Source organism: Pteropus vampyrus, unplaced genomic scaffold (genome assembly GCF_000151845.1).
Source record: "Pteropus vampyrus isolate Shadow unplaced genomic scaffold, Pvam_2.0 Scaffold6, whole genome shotgun sequence".
NCBI lineage: Eukaryota > Metazoa > Chordata > Mammalia > Chiroptera > Pteropodidae > Pteropus > Pteropus vampyrus.
In genome coordinates this window covers 4,998,619-5,017,393 of record NW_011888787.1, presented here as the reverse complement: position 1 = coordinate 5,017,393, position 18,775 = coordinate 4,998,619, and the positions used below count along the sequence as shown (strand labels likewise).

Below are 18,775 nucleotides of genomic sequence, written 5' to 3'. Positions count from 1 at the left end.
ATTTATAATACAAACTATCAACAAAGTGGGTATAGATGGAACATACCTCAATATAGTAAAGGCCATATATAATAAGTCCATAGCTAACATCATATTTAATGATAAAAAGCTGAAAGCTTTTCCTCTAATATCAGGAAAAAGGATGCCAACTCCTGCCACTTTTAGTCAACATGGTATTGAAAGTCCTAGCCAGAGCAATTAGGCAAGAAAAAGAAATAACAGGCATCCAACTTGGAGAGGAAGAAGTAAATCTGTCACTATTTGCAAATGACATGATATTATATGTAGAAAATCCTAAAGACTCCACCAAAAAACTCTTAGAACTAATAAAAGAATTCAGCAAAGTTGCAGGATACAAAATCAATCAAGATTAGAACAACTAATCATAAAATTACATGGAACCACAAAAGACCCCCAAATAACTGAAGAAATTCTGAGAAAAAACAAGGTGGGAGGTATCATTCTCCCTGATATTAAACTATGCGACAAAGCTACAATAATCAAAACAGTATGGAAAAGATGAGAGAGTCCAGGAAAAAAATCCTCATTTATAAGGTCAATTAATCTCTGACAAAAAGGGGCAAGGGTAAACAATGAGATATACAGTCTCTTCAAGTGGTGTTAGGAAAACTGGACAGATACATGCAAAAAAATGAAATTGGACCACTCTTACACCATATATAAAAATGAACTCAAAATGGATTAAAGACTTAAATGTTTAAGACTTGAAACCATAAAACTCCTAGAAGAACACACAGGCAATAAATCTGATATTGCTCTTAATAACATCTTTATGGATATGTCTCCTTGGACAAGGGCAACAAATGAAAAAATAAATGGGACTACACTAAACTAAAAAGGTTTTGCACAATGAAGGAAACCATCAACAAAATGAGAAGGCAACCTACTGAATGAGAGAAGATATTTGTAAATGATATATCCGATAAACAGTAAATACCCAAATTATATAAGGAACTCATACAACCTAACACCAAAAAAACAAACAATCCAATTGAAAACTGGGCAGAGGACCTAAACAGACATTTCTCTAAAAAGCACATACAGATAGATGGCTAACAGATATTAAAAAAAGATGCTCAACATCGCTAATCATCAGGGAAATGCAAATTAAAATCATCAATATATCAACAAATAACAAGTGCTCACAAGGATGTGGAGAAAAGGGAACCCTCGTGCACTGCTGGTGGAACTGTAAATTAGTGCAGCCTTTATGGAAAACACTATGAAGATTCCTCAAAAAAATTAAAAACAGGGTTGCCAAATGATCCAACAATTCCACTTCTGGGTATTTACCCAAAGAAAACAAAAACACTAATTTGAAAGGATATTTGTACCCCTATGTTCACTGCAGGTTACTAGTAATAGGCAAGATATGGAAGCAACCTAGACTTCCATCACTAGATGAATAAAGAAGATGTGATATATATACACAATGGAATATTATTCAGGAATAAAAAAAGAATGAAATTTTTGCCATTTACAACATGGATGGACCTAGAAAGTATTATGCCAAATGAAATAACTCAGAGAAAGACAAATACCATATGATCTCACTTATACATGGAATCTAAAAATAAAACAAAAACAAGCTCACAGATATAGAAAAGTTTGTTGTTGCCAGAAGTGATGAATGGAGTGTGTGTGAAATGGGTAAAGGGATAAAAAGGTACAAACTTCCGGTTATAAAATAAATATATCATGGGGAGGTAATGGACAGCATGGTGACTACAGTTAATATTCTATTGCATATTTGAAAGTTTAAGAAGTAAACCTTAAAAGTCCTCATCACAAGAAACCAAATTTTGTAACTACGTATGGTGACAGATGTTAACTAGACTTACTGTGGTGATCATTTCAACGTGTATAAAAATATCAAATCATTTTGTTGTATACCTAAAACTAATATAACACCATATATATCAATTATAGTTTAATTTTTTTAAAAAGTAGATAGGCCTTTCTCATTAATGAAGTCTTTTTCATTAAAGGTCTCTGAGACACAAAGGACTGAAAGTGAAAGTAGACTGTGGGCTACCTAGAGGGACAATTAAGGCATATTAGTAGTTGTGCCTGCCCAGGGGTCACAGCTATTGGCCAAGGAGTTGCTTGTAAGCTGTAATTACCGGAGAATCCCTCACTGCAACTAAAGTCACTGGAGGACTTGTGAAGAGGGGCAGCTCCTAATCTGGGCCACAGATGGAAGGTGGGCTACAGCTCACCTAAACATAAAAGAGGAGAAAATGAATCAACCAAACATGAAAGTCCCATATTACCTACCTCTACTCCCACTCTTTTATACTCTCCAACCTGCAATTTACGTCTCTGGCCAGAGAGACATAAAACTGTCTAGGTTAGAAAAGTAGGCAGATTAGAAAGAGGCAAACCAAAAGTACATAAAAGGGCTTCCACGACACTATTACATCTCCAACAAAGAAATGCTAGCTGAAACACCGGCCTCCAGGTTTCACTAAACATGGATGAAGAGCCACCATAAATAAAGCATTCTTTTATTCACTAAACCAATGTTTTCTAAGCATCCTGAATAATAATAATAGTAGCAGTAGTAGTAGTAGTAATAAAATTAAAGCTACATGGAATATGTGTGATATAATTTCTATGAATTAAAAGGAAAAAGACAATCCACAGAATACAAATAATCAACAAACTTAAAATAATCGACCACACAAATAAAAGAAATGTTAAATGAAATCAACATCATTTTTACCTATCAATCACATTGGCAAAGATGTAAGAAGACTGATTAATTTAGCCAGCTTTGGGAACATAGTACAGAAATAGGTATTCTTTAATATTTAAATTTGTACATGAATATTAGAAACACAGTCTTCCCAAGACCTCATAATATACAGTATAGTATCCAAACTAAGTTACTAATATGCCAAATACAAACTGTTTACAAAAAATTAATAAATCATTAGAATACTACATCTATTAACCATAATCTAATCTGAACAGAATCTAATGTTCGTTTATCTATTCAAAAAGTATTCAGGTTCATTATGTATGTCCTCAAAGTCTGAATTACAAACATGCATTATCACTGTGCTGGAGATGGGCAGCAGAGAGAAAGAAAAAATAACTCAGGTTAAGAGAATTCTATTTAAATTAAATCCTACTTTATAGTGGATGGCGGTAATGATCAGTATTAAGATATAGCAACAAATATCCAAAACTGCCTTTGTATTTATTTCCTGTTTGCGTTACACAGTTAATGCTACCTTGTCTGCTTCCTGTGTAGCCTCCCACAGGTTTCTTTTTACTACACCATGGAAACTACAGGATAGGAGAAAAAGTAAGTGATTCTTTAAAAGATGATAGGTTTGCTTCCCTTTTTATTTTTGGTTCAGATAGTTACTTCTTACTATGGTTGTGCTTTCTGTGGTAACCACCTCTAATCCCTTTTAAAAGTGACAATAACGAGTGCTGGCAAGAACGTGGAGAAACTGAAATCCTCATATGCTGCTGGTGAAAATATAAAATGGTGCAGCCACTGCGGAAAATAGTTGGGCGATTCCTCAAAAACCTAAACATACTCACAATATGACTCTAAAATTCCACTCCTAGAAATTTACCACCAGATAAGTGGTAACTTATGTCCACATAAAAACTTGCACACACATGTTCCTAGTAGCCGAAAACTAGAACCCCAAATGTCCATCAACTGATGAACAGATGTGGTATAACCATACAACGGAATATTTAGCCATAAAAAGGAATTAAGTACTGATATAGGCTATGACATGCCTGGACCTAAGAAACATTATGCTAAGTGAAAGAAGCCAGGCTCAGAAGGCCACATATTGTATAATGCCCGTCATATAAAATGTCCAGAATAGGCAAATCCACAGAAACAGAAGTGAATTAGTGGTTTCCAGGGGTAGAAAGAGAGAGAAATGGAGAGTGACTTCTAATGGATAGTTTTTGTTGGAGTGATGAAAATGTTCTGGAACTGGATAGTGGTGATGGTTGCACAATCTTGTGAATATACTAAAATCCACTGAATTGTACACTTTTAAAAGTTGAATTTTATGGTATGTAAATTTTATCTCAATTGTTAAAAGCAGATGACACTAGTAAATCAGTAAATAAAAATAAGGTCTGCAAGGAAGAGAAGGTTCATAGGAGACAGGCTGGATTCTGTTCCTCCTAGCCCACATAACAAAATTAAACATGGAAGGGGATATATTCCAGAGCTTCTTGTCTTGACCTCAAAACTATTCTGGGCAAGAGGACAAGGAATGTCTGATAAGAGCCCCCCTTTCCTTGATGCCCGACTTTTCAAAAATGTGGCGCATTGACATTTCTACCATCTGGTCTGTATGAGAAAGAACTGAACCAAGGTCAGAGTGATCCTAGCAAATTAGAAATTTGACATTAGCGACCTTCCTTCTCCCTTTGAAAGTTTCTCAAGAACTGGAACCAAGTCTTGTTTATCTTTTTCTGCTTAATGCCGAAGGACTTTTGTATACAGTAAGTACGCAGTAAAACTTGGGTGGCTCCTCTAACACTGTACAGACCTCTCTCGGGTTGCCCAGACTCTCACTACTATACCTTTCCAGGCCTACAATCCCAAACTATTTCCCTGCCACATCTACAAATCATGGGGAGAGAACTGATCTTGTAATCTGGAGTCTGGCTTTGAATTCCAACTTTTCCATTTACTGGGTGACTCCGAGAAAGTGACTAACCTCTTACTTTCATCCATAAAACAGGGATATTATACATCATATGAGACGAATCAAGCATTAAATTTATATATTGCCTGTGAACATCCTTTATACATTATAAGCTTACAACTTAGGAATTTTATATTTTTATAAATATATACCAAAAGTTTCTATTCTACATAGTCCAGTACTCTCAGCACCAATGTAACTACCATTTGCTTAGCCAAAATAGATCTCTCTTAATATAAGGAAAGCAATCAGATTAAGAGAATTTACAATAAGTTCGCGATTTTGAAACAATTTTGGAGTTATAGAAATGTCCTTTAAGACTAACTCTTAGAAATCCATTAAACACAATAAACTATAAAACAGCAGTCACAGAAAGTATCGAAGGTCCTAGTGTCTTAGTAGTTTCACTTCTCTTTGCTCCCATGGTAACTCATGAGGATGTGACCCAGTATAACCTTCAAAGGTTAGATTTACATTTAAAAATAAAGTGCTTTTGATTCAAATGAAGTGATGAAATCTCAGAAGGCACTAAAAAATAATTTTCTTCAGTAAAAAGTCACAGGTGAAAGGTGCAGGACACCTTAGAGACCCTTCAGGTTTCACTCTGACTCCTGCTCACTGCTTCCTCTCTCAGTGTACCCACCACGCCTGGTATCTAGAAGCTCCACCTTCTTCCTTTCTCAGTTCAACCTGTTTGCACAAGGGGTTGACTATTCCCTTTGGGCATAACAGGAACTGACAAAGATCTGACCATATTTAGGTCTTGGGTCTCCTTTCTGGATCCAAACTCACACCAGGAGTGCCTCACCTAACACAAGGTTTGGTAGAAAGATAAGCAAAGCTGACATCTTACAACTTTACAATATTAACAAGTGCTATGTGTAACTTTAAAAAATTCAAATAATATTCTCTTCGGAAATTTCAAAAAAGTTTCATCTAAATTTAGAAACAACCACCAGAAACATACACTCTAATTCCCTAATTAACACAAGGTTTTAAATCTCTCGTTCAACTTAAATACAAACCTGTATGGGTGGAATATCTGGCAGTGACGGAAGGTTTTCTGGATTGGTAACTGAGGGGATCAGCTCTATTGCTGTAACAGAAGGGCTGGTGGGACCTCGATTTGCACTTGCCATGGAAGCTGTGGTAGGGCTGGTGGGATTGATGGTGGTGTTGTGCACCGACACGACAGGGAAGGGTCCAGCGTGCCCCGGGTTTGAGTGCTGCGAGGAAAGAAGATGTTATCATTACTTCACCTACCGGGATGTGCTAATGTGAATAAACCTTGACAACAATTTTTAATTTTGTAAAGATGCACAAGTCGAGTGTCTGAAACCTATGGCTGAGAAACGACAAAGTAAGCTCTCTCAAACTTATATGGAAAAAGAATAATTCAAATTAACTGTTTCATTTTTCTATTCATTTTTGTGTAGTATATAGGAAAAAAGAGACTTGGCAATAATTTTCAACCTGTCAGCCTGGTGATTTGATCTTATTTCAGGGTAAAGATGAATGTGATTTGATCTGGAAGCCCCCGAGTTTTCAAACACCATACCAGGAACACCGCTGTTCAGTCTATATTCCTCTTTGACTCATCTTTTTAAAAATAAAAGTAATTAACTGTATAACTGTATATTGTGTATTGATACAGTAGAAAGAACGACAACTCTACAAACAAAAATATGACATCAATTCCTGATTCTAATGTGGTGTGACTTTAGGAAAATCACATAATTTCAGTAATTTAGAAACGTGGATAATAATGAATAAGAATGGATACCTGTCTCATTGTGAGGGCTGTGATAAGGGTCATCTAAGATAGTATAGATGAAAAGCTTTGGGAAACAAATTACTATACACATATAAATAATTTCAAATATTTAAAAATTTAAAATTCTAACAGGGATTTCTGTAGGGTCCCTGAAAGTAAAAGAGAAATGATTTTAGATGGTCAGTTAGTCTGCTTCTTTAGCTTCTACACTCTTCCAAAAGGGGTACCTGGCCCTAGTAATACTTGAAGGCTTTCCCTTTACTGAGGGAAAGGTATGTGAACATTTTCTAAGGAAATAAATTCCCAGATCCTTAACCTTCATGTGTACTTTTCTCCTAAAGAAAATCCAATTTACCTAAGAATGTGCTGTTGTAGGCAGGTTTTTTTCTACAACTTCTTTCACAATTGCCCTTCTCACCAAAAAACAGCAACCCTCTGACCCATTCCTAATCTTATCTAGCACATTGCCCCAGGGTGAAAAAAGTTCTAAGAGAGATAAGCAAAAGTACAATTGGAAGTAAAGCTGTCAAGTTGCTGAGAGGGTGCCAGGCTCCAAAACCTGGGTAACAAATAGCTGAGTGGGTTCTGAGACTTGATGATCAACAAAAAATTTAGCAAGACCTGAAGAAGCTATCATCTAATAAGAAAATGTTTAACATAGTTTTGATAGTTCACCACGAGATTCAGCTTTGATAATCCAGAAAAAGTTCAAAGAACCGAGGAAAATTCTTTGAATTCCCAGATACATACTTTTGTGAACGAGATTCTCAATTATCATATGAAAACAAAAACCAAAAAACAAGCTAGTAATAAAAACAGATGTTGAATTCTGACTTACTCTAAAATAAGTAACAGACAAACATATATAACTAAATAGGAAGGGGGAAAGGCTCCATTTATCTCAAAGAAATGTAGATCTAAAAGAATTTTACTTTTCTGTTTCCTAATATTCTTAAATCGTGTAAATATATGTTGTTTAAACAATTATACAGAAATAATTGTAATGAAAATCTGGTCCAAAGAAAAAGCTGTAAAGCTTATAATAATAGCCTTATTGTCATTGGAAATTTAAGAATTTCTAAATTAGACATTCTTCCTGCAGAAACATTGCAATAGAATCATAATTTTATCAAACATAAATATACGTATTACAAAATTCTACAGAGGAAACAGAAGAGAGATTCAAGTCCCTTGAGGAAAGGGAGTATAAAATTTTAATTTTCGAAAGAACTTGCTATCGTATTTGGGACTCATTTACTAGAATAAAATGTGTTTTACTTTATAATGTCAATATGTGAGGGGGAGTGCATATTCTTCAAAAGTCTTCCCAGAACTGTATTATTTTATAACTAGAAATCCTATGTAAAATTAGCCTATTTTTAAAATCATGCCTCCCATACAAAGAAAATCTACTACTGTTCAGGCAAAGATTAGGAAACATGTCTCTAAATACACTTATTTTTAGAAATAGGCATATCTGTATCCTAAAAAGAACAATACTAAGTGAAGGAAAAAAGCACAGTTTCATTGTTTTCAAAGTCCTTTTCTATGTATTAGATTCAAAATGTCACGTTTAAAGAACAGAGGAACAATTTCAGAAAACTAAGTTTCTAATCTTGATTTTATCATTATCTCTGTGATTGTCGGTAAATAATAACAAGTTCCTCTGTAAAATGAGTTGGTTGGACCAGATCGGAGGTTCTCAATCCATAATGGATTTAATGGCATCAAAGAAGCGCTTTAAATTAAATACAAAACTTTACGTGTATTTTTCTAGGACAGGAAGATATACAGCATTAACCAAATTCTCAAAGTATCAATGATCCCCCCAAACAACAACTGATTAAGAAAAATGGCGTCTTTTAGTTTTAAAATTGTATGACTCTTACAAACGTAACTCTAGGCATACTTGTCTTTGGAGGTGCGGCTGCATCATGGAATACTGGGGGCCACTGTGCCTGGGTATCCCTGGTATCCGGGCAGCATTCTGGGCCAATCTCATCTGATGGGCTTGGAAAGCTCCACAGTTCATGTTGCCTCTTTGCATTGTTTGCACACTGATCAATCTTGGAGGCTACAAAAGGTAGAAATTGCATTTATATATTAATATTTTTTATAAACTTATCTTTCCATTATAAAATGTTTTAGGATTTGGAAGGGCATAAAGTAAACAGTAAACGTCATTCTCTTCATCTCTAGCCCCAATCCCCTCCTCTGAGTATATGGATGTGTTTAAAGAATTATCCAACCCTGGATTAATAGTTCTTATTTGGATAAGAGTTGGGAGAGCAGAATAGAAACAATCTGAACAAAGCCTAACAGATATTAGGCAAAAACAATCTGGTTCTTTGGCCCAAAACGACATGTGGAAAACAAACAAACAAAAAAACTGGTATGCAGGGATAAAAACTTGTGTACCTTCATAGCACTAGTGAGTTAATTTTGTATCCTATGATACATATTTACTCACTGGCTTTCCTCACACTTTCCCAACATCCCTGCATTACTCAGAGCAAATATTTAAACTCTGACCTTTGAGCTCTGTCCCTGGTGGGAACTTTAAAATGTGTAACTCACCTATGTAGGACAGAATGTGGTCTTAAAGTCGTCACAATTTATATCAATATGTAGTGATATAATATTTACCTGCTGTTGTAACATCTGAGGGGCTGCCTGTCGTGGGTGCTGCTGTGTTGTTGTCGTTGTTGTTGGTACAGGGGCAGGTGGTTGCTGCATTCTCATCTGTTGCAACTGCTGATGCTTCTGTGCATACACTTGCTGCTGCATGTGCTGGAGTCGAAGCTGTGCTAAGTTAATCTGTCCAGGAGTTTTACTAATGTGGTTTGTCCCTGGAGGAACTTGCCCAACTACGACATTAGGCGTATAACCAGGAGCTGGTTTACTCTCTATCACTAGATTACCTGAAGAATTAAAAAATGAGAGTAATTGGCAAATAATTGACTAAATCATCTACTTTGTAGATTAATCCCTATCTTTTCTTCTTTTCTCTGACAACTCTCAGCAGTCAAAATTTCCAACAGTACAGCAAGGATGAGAGCTAGGTTTAAAAATGAAGATTAGAAACCTAATATAGTTCAAAGCCAAATAACTAATTATTCAGAATAATATATTATTTGCCCTTATTCTTTATTTACATAGATATACAGAAAAATAAAGAGCTGAAAGAGATGTTACTACAGGGCCATCGACTCAGTCTAAATCAATTCTCTTTTAACAAGACTGAAGGATACTCAAGATTACTATGCTCATTTCATATGCCTTTGATTCATTAAATATGCAGGACAGAGTACTACACTGCTACAAAACTGTCTTCTGTGGAAATGGTGAATGTTATAAACAACTTATGTCCTTAGAAATGACAATTTTCCTTACTTCTCACAGAGCCCATTTGTTCTAATCTAAATAGAAGGCAAATTTTAGGAAGCTCTAAGGTAGAGTTGGCAAACCTTTCCTATAATGGGCCAGATATTTTAGGATCTTCAAACCACATAAGATCTGTCATATAATGTTTTTTGTTTTTATAACCCTTTAAAATGTAAAAACCAAACTTAGCTACCCTGCCACGCAAAAAGTTTGCTGATACCTGATCTAAGACTATAGCCGCATCTGAATATATACAAAGATTATTTTTTACAGAAGGCTATCTAGCTCTGCCTTTGTAGCTTCCAAAGATGAGGACTTGACTTCTTTAAGAGTGAATTAACTCAATCTATACACAAGTCTAGCTATTGAGAAAGTTTTTTGGGTTTTGTTTTAAATTAAGCTATTCGTCTGTCTCTCCAACTTTCACCTATGGTCTTCAAGTCCACACTGTGGAGTAACAGAAGCAAAGTCCACTTCTCTTCCATATGAAAAGAGCTACTCTTATTTTTCAAACACCGCTCAAGACATGACTTTAGGACACATCAGCATCCTGGAGGCCCTCCTCTAGAGCAGGGGACCCCAAACCCCAGGCCATGGACTGGTACCAGTCTGTGGCCTATTAAGAACCAGGCCGCACAGCAGGAGATCAGCAAATGAAGCTTCATCTGTATTTGCAGCCACTCCCCAGTGCTGGCATTACCACCTCAGCTCCATCTCAGATCATCAGGGATTAGATTCCCATAGGAGCACCAGTCCCTGGTGCTAAAAAGGCTAAAGACCACTGCTCTAAAGGACAATTTGGTACAATTAATATACAAACTACTAAGGACCTTAAAAATTCTCCCAGAGAATAAAGACCTGTTTGCTGAGTTTTCAATATGAAAGAGTTGATGTCAACTTTAATGTGGGGAAAATGTTAAAAATGATACACATTTTAAAAAACTATACAGAGGAGACTCGCAACATTCTTAAAGATGTAATGAACACAACAATTCAACTGAGTTTCCAATGTAGACTATATTTTCCAAGAAGTTTACATGTTAGAGTGAAGTTAAAAAAACTTTTAAGTATATAAAATTTGCTTTAGATGTTTTCTTCTCCTAATTCAGTGTTCCAAGTTACAGTCATAAAATGAATCACTTCTCACCTAAATTGACGACATTCTTTGCCCAGAAGGTGGGATCGCAGTGGAAACGTATCGCTCCGTTAGCAGCAGGGACAGGGTCACATCGTGCTTTCAAAATATGGCGCAACTGAAAAGTAATCTAAAGGGAGGAAATTTACATTAGTCTTAAAATTAAATATCACTTGAGAAAACATATAATATAAAGACATAAAAGCTCATGTAGCCCCACAGTGTCAGTCTCAAATGAGTATTTAAAAAAGACTACATTAGCAATCAAATGCACATTCTTGAATTTCTGCCATTTCTGATTATAAACCACATTATAATACTAGGTAGCTTTAAAACAGTAAATAGTGTATGATTCCATTTTTTCAAGTTCTAGAAAATACTGAATCAGATTAACGGTTGCCTAGAGTGAGGAGGAGAGGGAAACAAGGATGCTTTTGTGGGTGACAGAGATTTTCTATATCTTGATGTGGTGGTTGATTACATTTGCTAAAATTCAAAATCTGCACCTTTAAACAGTTCATTGGATGTAAATTTAAAAAGTCAATTTAAAGAAAAACAGAGATGCGGTGTGTCTCACCAGTCGTTTGCTGTACAGCAGTGCTGTGCTACTGCCACTCGCAATTGCCCAGTTTGTAAAGTTCATAACATGCTTCACCTGCCTGGAAAGGCCTGTGATGTCGTTTTGCTGCTGTATTAACTTCATCTGTCTTTCTTTTGTAACATTCTGAAACAGAACAAGAGGTTCTCTGAAGAATTCTATATGAAAAAAATCAACTCAATTTCTACTGCAAATAAACACAATACCTACACTTCTTCTTAAAAATGAGATAAGTTAACAAGCTTCTCGTTATTTAAAGAGCCTATGATCAAAGGAAAAGTCACTAACAAAAGCAGGACTAAACCTTAGTTCCTTAAGCTAAAAAGGACATTATCCTTCAAAAGGTGAAATGTCTGTTAAAAATAGTCTTTCTTTGAGGGTAATCCAATATACAGTGTCGATGGCAAAATGAGCTGACCTTTAGAAATAATTTTATATAATCCTAACTCTACATCTTTCAAGCCAAAGACGACTTTCTGTTACCAGTGCCACCTACTGGTATGACGTGAAGCTGACGCTGAAATCTCTTCTTTTAAATACTGAAGCCAAAATGAGAAAGATAAATTCCAGAGCTCTATGAGTAGGGGCTAGGGAACCTTTTAATATGACAAAAGTTCATAAAGAACAAGCAAGTAAGTTAGAGTTGAAGGAAAGACTAACTTGGAGGAAATGCTATAAAGGAAAAAATAAACTGCTTTCTGGGAACTAAAACCCCCAGAAGGGGTAGCTGATAACCCTATGTACGTCAACATTCAGCAAGCCAAACAACCTATGTACTTCATTCTTAGCCACTTTTTTTTTACAAAAATGACTCAACTTGGTTTGCTGGACAGTTTTTTCCCTAAGGAAACAAGTTGCTCGTTTTACAACATAAATCAATGGATAACAGTATTTCGCTGACAGAAGTTTGACAACTTCCCTGGAAATCATCCCGCTTATAAAACTTAAGAAAAATGTTACTTTACAAAGTTTAGGAACATATTACACTGGAAAACATCTAGTGTTTAGATTATCAGCATGTTAGAAGTATGTGGCAGATTTACCATGAGGTAATTATGTATATTTTAGCATTAAGAGGCAGCTTTTAATTCAAAAGTCCTTGAAATGGTTTAATAACATTATTTTAAACCTATAGTTAAAATGTATTTACGGTAAGTTTAAAAGTGTCAAAATTCATCGCTTGCTCAGTGCTCTCTCTAGTCACACAGTCCTCTTGTAAACAAAAAGCTATTAGGGTTAAATGCAACTAGCTGGATGTACAACAGGCAAGAGACTTCAGCTTTAACAATACGTGTTAGAGTACCTTTTCCTCACAATTGAGTCTCAATGGAAAGATGGAATTCACACTCCACTGATATAATTTCTTTCATTTGTATGTAACTATGTGTCTAATATTTCTACAGTGCTCTACAAAGAAATGAAACAGAAAAAAGTCTACTATGGAAAACTTGAGGTTAATAGTAATGAAATTAATCAAATACTCACATAGTTTAAATTGTTACTATTCAATGGTACAGAAAATACAACAACCCTGTATCATCTGAGCCAACTTAAGAGCACAAAATTTTGAGAACCAATCAACTGTGGTCAGTAGAGATGAGTCTGATTAAAACTTAATTTGGATTTCACAAATTGACTGGATTCTCATCTAGAAATTTACAGTTACATATTATCTCAAAATATGCAAAACAAAGACCTAATACAACAAAAATATCAGTAAGTTTAAAGTTTATAAATTTCAAAATAAGCAGCGTTTTTAGCAAAACTATAGAATATTTTAAAAATAAAATGAACCACAAAATGACTCAAGCGGACTCCCAATATACACTCGCAAATATGTAAAAGTTAACGTGGACCTATGGTGGGGCAAGGTCTTGGGTCAGCTTTGTCTTCATTACATCACATTCTAGTAATAATTCTTTCATTGGTAAGAGGACAACACTATCTCCTAATTTGCACAGCTAAAATCAGTGGTATTAAATGGCGGTGCAAAGTAACTAACTCAAAAAAAAAGTATTTACTAATAGAACATGAAAAAAATTTTTCTTTAGTTTACTTCCATACCCCCACACACCGCCAATCTAAAAGAGCTTTTAATAAACATTAAAAATAGCTAAGGAGCAAGAGAAGCAATTTTTGTTCGATCTGGGCTTTGAACCATACCTCTAGCTGCTGTAAGAGAGATTTTCCTTTCTTATTAATTTCATTGATAAGGGTGAAAATGGCCACTTTAATTTCCTGTTCTACTCGTTTGTTAGTCTCATTTACTTCTTTTATCCTGAATAAGAGAAATGCATCATTAGGTTATCAACTTAACCTACATCTCTGAATCAACTGTTACAGAAATTCATCCAACTGGACACTTAACTGAGTAAGTAAATTTTTGTCAAAATGTACAACTATGGTTCAGCAGACCTGACCACTCGATTCGGTACAAACAATGTATGTATATAGACAAAAGAATGTATTAAATATTTAGCCATTTTAAATTAAGTTCATAAAGGCCAGTTTATTAATCTAGATAGCAATCTCCTTTAGTTCCTATGACATGTGATATATAAACATCTGACATTGGGGATTGCTGGTTACTACCAAATCTGGCATATTGGTTCTACTTAATCTTAATGCTTTTCAAGAACAAAGTGCAAAAAAACAATGTTGTAATCAACAATTATCTTTTGAAAAGTAGGAATTAAGCTTAGAAGCATTTATTTTCACTTATAACTTATCCACTTCAAATGTTGGTTCTGATATATCCCCCCTTTCATGCGTTCTTCTCAAAATGGTTTCCTATTACATACAGTTGAGGGCATGAAACACTTTCAATCCATTTTTTAAAATAGCTGTTAGATGTTTCAGAAATAAGTTAAGTTCCCATTGTGGTTATGTAAGTTTTGGCTGCAAAAATAAAACAGCTGATATCTTGCTACTATTAACAAAACAGAAAGGGGGAAATCCCACCAATATAAATAAGTAAAATGTTAATCAACCATAAAAAGAAGGCTTCAACTTTTATACACTTTACTTCTGTACAAACTATAACCCACACTTTCAACCCCTAAACTGACTTTCATTTGCCAAATTCAAATTTGAGTAAATTTAATACACTCGGTCATAATAATAATTTTCCCTCCTTTGTGTATCAGTGTTTGTTTGGGCACTTATTTGAAAATTTTATTCAATTCTGTCCTTTTCTTATTCAAGTGAGTGGAAAACATTTTAAGAAAATGAGAGTGCTGGTTATCAGTGATAAAAAACATGGGACTCAAACTTAAAATGATTTTCCCGAAGACTGAAATCATTAAGCTTGCTGAAAGCAGAAAATAGCCACGGTCAGACTCTCATTGGATTTAAGCATGTTCATTTGTGAAGAAAGAAAAAAATGAATGCACATTAAAAAATGGAGACAGGTCATCAAAGAATGTGTCTAAAAGGGGAAGTATCGCTGGAGATGTTAATGCTTTTTTTACAGCTTTTTGAAGATGAAATCATCAATCTCCCCAACCTTTTGCAATCTTATAAACCATAAACTTTTCGTTCTACTTCTCTACAGCTTCAGGACCACATATACAAAATATGTACGACACACATATACAAAAATATGACACTGCCATGTGAATCAACTCTTATTAATTATTAAATAGTTAAAGATGTATTCAAAATTTTGGTCAATTAAACTTTACTTAATTAACTGATATTATAATCCAAACTCAAACTTATACCATTTACTCCTCCAAAAAAATAATGTTTTCTATATATGTTTAATATTAAAAAACAAAAGTAAACTGGACCCAATGTGTTTAAATCCTTAAAATAAAACTATGGTTTTAAGGCAACATACTTACCTATTCTGCACCTGAGTAGCTGCAAAATGAACATAATTCTTCTTCTCAAGTAGCTTAGCCAGTAGATTCTCAATTGCACCTTTCTGGTTTTGAAAAGCTTCTTCCAAAAACTGATACCTTAAAACCAAAACAAAAACTACATTTAAAACAGGAAATCTATGATTAAGATTTTGGAAATGAAGAACTGCTACATGAGTAAATTTTAAAATCTTACTTAAATGATCAACATTCCATGCTGGCCACACATACCAACAGCAGTTTTTAACTACCAACACCTTCCCATCTGACCTGTCCCTGAGAAACCATTGTAAGACAAAAAAAATTACTCAAAAAATTGTTCAAGTGCTCTTACATTAGCATTTTGATTCAGGATTACTTTTTAAAAATCCAAATGCTGGCATAAGTTGTATACATTTTAAATCATAAAATATGACCACATTATAGAAAATACTTTCAAAGGTGAGAAAACCACCCTAATTTCCAACATCATAAAATCACTGTTACCACTATAATATATAGTTCCTTAGTCTTTTTATTATGCATTTTAGATGCAAGTGTAATCATAAAGTACATGCAATTTTGCATCTGACTTTATTCTTTTTACAATCATTGCTTAAAATAATTTTTCAGTTTTAGATGCTACATACTATCAAAATTTTCCAAGTTATATCAATTAAAAATATCATCGACACCAGTTTTATTGTAACTTTGTCAACATGAATAGTATATGTTAAGATTTTCTAATATTATAATAGTGAAAAAAATTAAGACTTGATAGTAAAGACTAATTTTTTGGTTACTAGGAAGGTAGAATAATTTTCTTTGCTAGTTTTATATCCTTTGTGTAAATTGCTCATTAAGTCAAATGTTTTAGTTTCTTCTATATGTTAGGAATACAAGAGTAAAAAAATCCATTATTGTTCATATTCTCATAATAAATAGGCAGAAATATGAAATGATACGACACTGACAGAGCTACAATGGAGGCATATATAGTCTGCAACGAGAACACAGTGTTTAAATTAAATTAAGTCTGTCTCAATACCAAGGAAAGCTTGACAGAGAAGTCAGAACAGTACTATCCTATGCTAAATGTAGAAGCATATTTGGGGAACTACAAATACTTTAATACAGCCAAAGAAAGCCATGCAAAGGTCAAAATATGAGACAATAACTAATAAAATCCAGAACTAGACTGTGAAGGGCCGGGTATACCATGCTAATTGTTGGATTTTCTTTTCTCAGTAATGGGAAACTCTTGAAGAATTCTCACCAAGGCGTAATAATCAGACATGCATTCTAGGACAATGATCAGACAAAAAAAAAAATTATCTGAAGAGAGAAGGGGCAGACCAGCTAGAACTCTAAGAGTGGCTCAGACAAGATTATCAGGGTACAGTACTAGGTGGTACAGCTCAACAAACAAGTTTGAACGATGAACTTTGTCAAAGACATCAGCACCTTTGGTTATTTAGGAGTTTAGATGGCTTCAGTTAAAGTAAGGTCCATGGTATGACCTAGAAATTGAATGTCTAGCTAAGGCGGATTCAAAAAAAAAGGTCACCGAAAAAACAACATGGAAGTAGTTTTGCCTACAAACTACTTCTGATTTTCTTAGCTAAGAGAACAAACGCTGCATTTTCTTTTTTAACTAATCAAAATTATAGTTGAAATACTTCAGAAATGGGAAGAATAACTAATAAGTGGGGCAAGCATAATTGAGGTTAATATGTAAATACATGAAAGCAATTTCTTAGATTTTAATCTTGCATATGAAGTAGGGATTCTTAATGTAGGCTTCTGTCATAATGAGCTATTTTCAGTATTCCAAAATGTCTAAGTAAAAATTATATTGGCCCATGATTTAGTTAGGACAGGTTAAAAGTAAGACTTTCTGTGCTTTTGGCTAGAATTATAGAAACTCAGTATAATAAATATACCATTGGTTATCTGGTTTTGAATAAAATTAATCCTCATGCTTATATTTTTTTCTTATTGAGAAATATATTATTTAATTGCAGTTTGCTAAGATGTTTTTGAAAATATGGTTCTCTAAGAATATGAGATGAATAATAAAAGGATTGTTTTTTTTAAAAAGGTTGTGATCACTTAGCTAATAATGTCATACTATGACTTCTGAATGCACATTTAGAGTCTTATTATATTAAGTCCTAAGCTGCACAGGGCTGCTACTCTGCTTGCCAAATATCATGCTTAATAACTGTCAGTGTGTATAACAACTGATAAGATTTTACTCTGGTACTTCTAGAGAAATATATCATCTTAGTTTGTATCCAAAGTGAATATCTAAAAGTAACATTTAAAAAAGTTGGTTGGTAAAGTAGTAATTCTGACTGTTTCTTTTAAAATTGTTATTCCATTTAAAAAATTACATAACATACATTAAAGTAGAAGCTCAATTCCACTGAACCTATCATCCACTTTCAAAAAGTATCCATTTATAGTTGATTTTGTCGAAACACCTACCCACTCTATTCTCGATTACTTTGAAAAAAATCCCAAACATCTTATTTTATTTAAACATTTATCAATCTATAGCTAGCGAAAGCTAGCCTGTTTTGAGAACTTACTATATTTTCAGGCACTGAACACATGTCATGTGGATGCTCTCATTTAATCTTTAGACAAACTTAATGATGTAGGTATTACTGTCTTCACAGTAATAGCTGAGTAATCTGGAAAACCCTCTCAGTGTCTCAGTTTGGCAGATAAATCTGAAATAATCATATTTATCTCACAGGACTATTCCAAGAATTAAATAGGTCAAAACACACAAAGCACTTAATAAACACAGTACTTTGCTTAATAAAAACAAAGTAGGGGGCTTAATGCTAGTTACGATTGCTATTTTTAGTAATATTTTTAAATAATTTGCCTTGTTAGAATATAAAACCTCAATCCTGCAACAAAGACACAAAGCCTTCTATGCACATAAAGACTTCATAAGAGTGTTTTGAGAACATTTTTAAATGAGGCTGTGGTTCCTCATTTAAGGCTCTATATGCAGGGGTGATGTTAATAGCAGCAAGAGTTCAGGAAGAGTTGAAGAAGAGTAGGAACTCTGAGCAACCATGATGAGAAGCTAAAAGGGTGGAAATTTTGAGAAAGCTTAGGGAAGATATTAGGATTCTTGCATAAATAGAATAGAGAACAAAAGCTAACTTTAAAGGGGGCACACAGTGACATCAGCTGATATTTCAGTTACATAAGACTTCATTAGTAGAACAGGCTGTTACTTTCTATTGCTGTCTTCAAATTCACTTATCTTTTCTTCTGTAGCTATAATCTGCTGTTAATCCC

The 18,775-nt window shown here is 34.3% G+C and overlaps 1 protein-coding gene across 4 annotated transcripts in view; it reads right to left on the bottom strand.

The window, feature by feature from the left end:
- Positions 1–18,775, bottom strand: part of TRIM33 (tripartite motif containing 33) — a 58,727-nt gene that overhangs the window by 20,162 nt on the left and 19,790 nt on the right. For all 4 annotated transcript variants that reach the window (XM_023535550.1, XM_023535557.1, XM_023535553.1 and 1 more), the window contains exons 5-11: positions 15,455–15,571; positions 13,773–13,887; positions 11,589–11,735; positions 11,024–11,141; positions 9,139–9,413; positions 8,402–8,566; positions 5,744–5,944 (exon numbers count right to left, since the gene is read on the bottom strand). In XM_023535550.1, the coding sequence (XP_023391318.1) occupies positions 5,744–5,944; positions 8,402–8,566; positions 9,139–9,413; positions 11,024–11,141; positions 11,589–11,735; positions 13,773–13,887; positions 15,455–15,571 (1,138 nt within the window). The remainder of the gene's footprint in view (positions 1–5,743; positions 5,945–8,401; positions 8,567–9,138; positions 9,414–11,023; positions 11,142–11,588; positions 11,736–13,772; positions 13,888–15,454; positions 15,572–18,775) is intronic.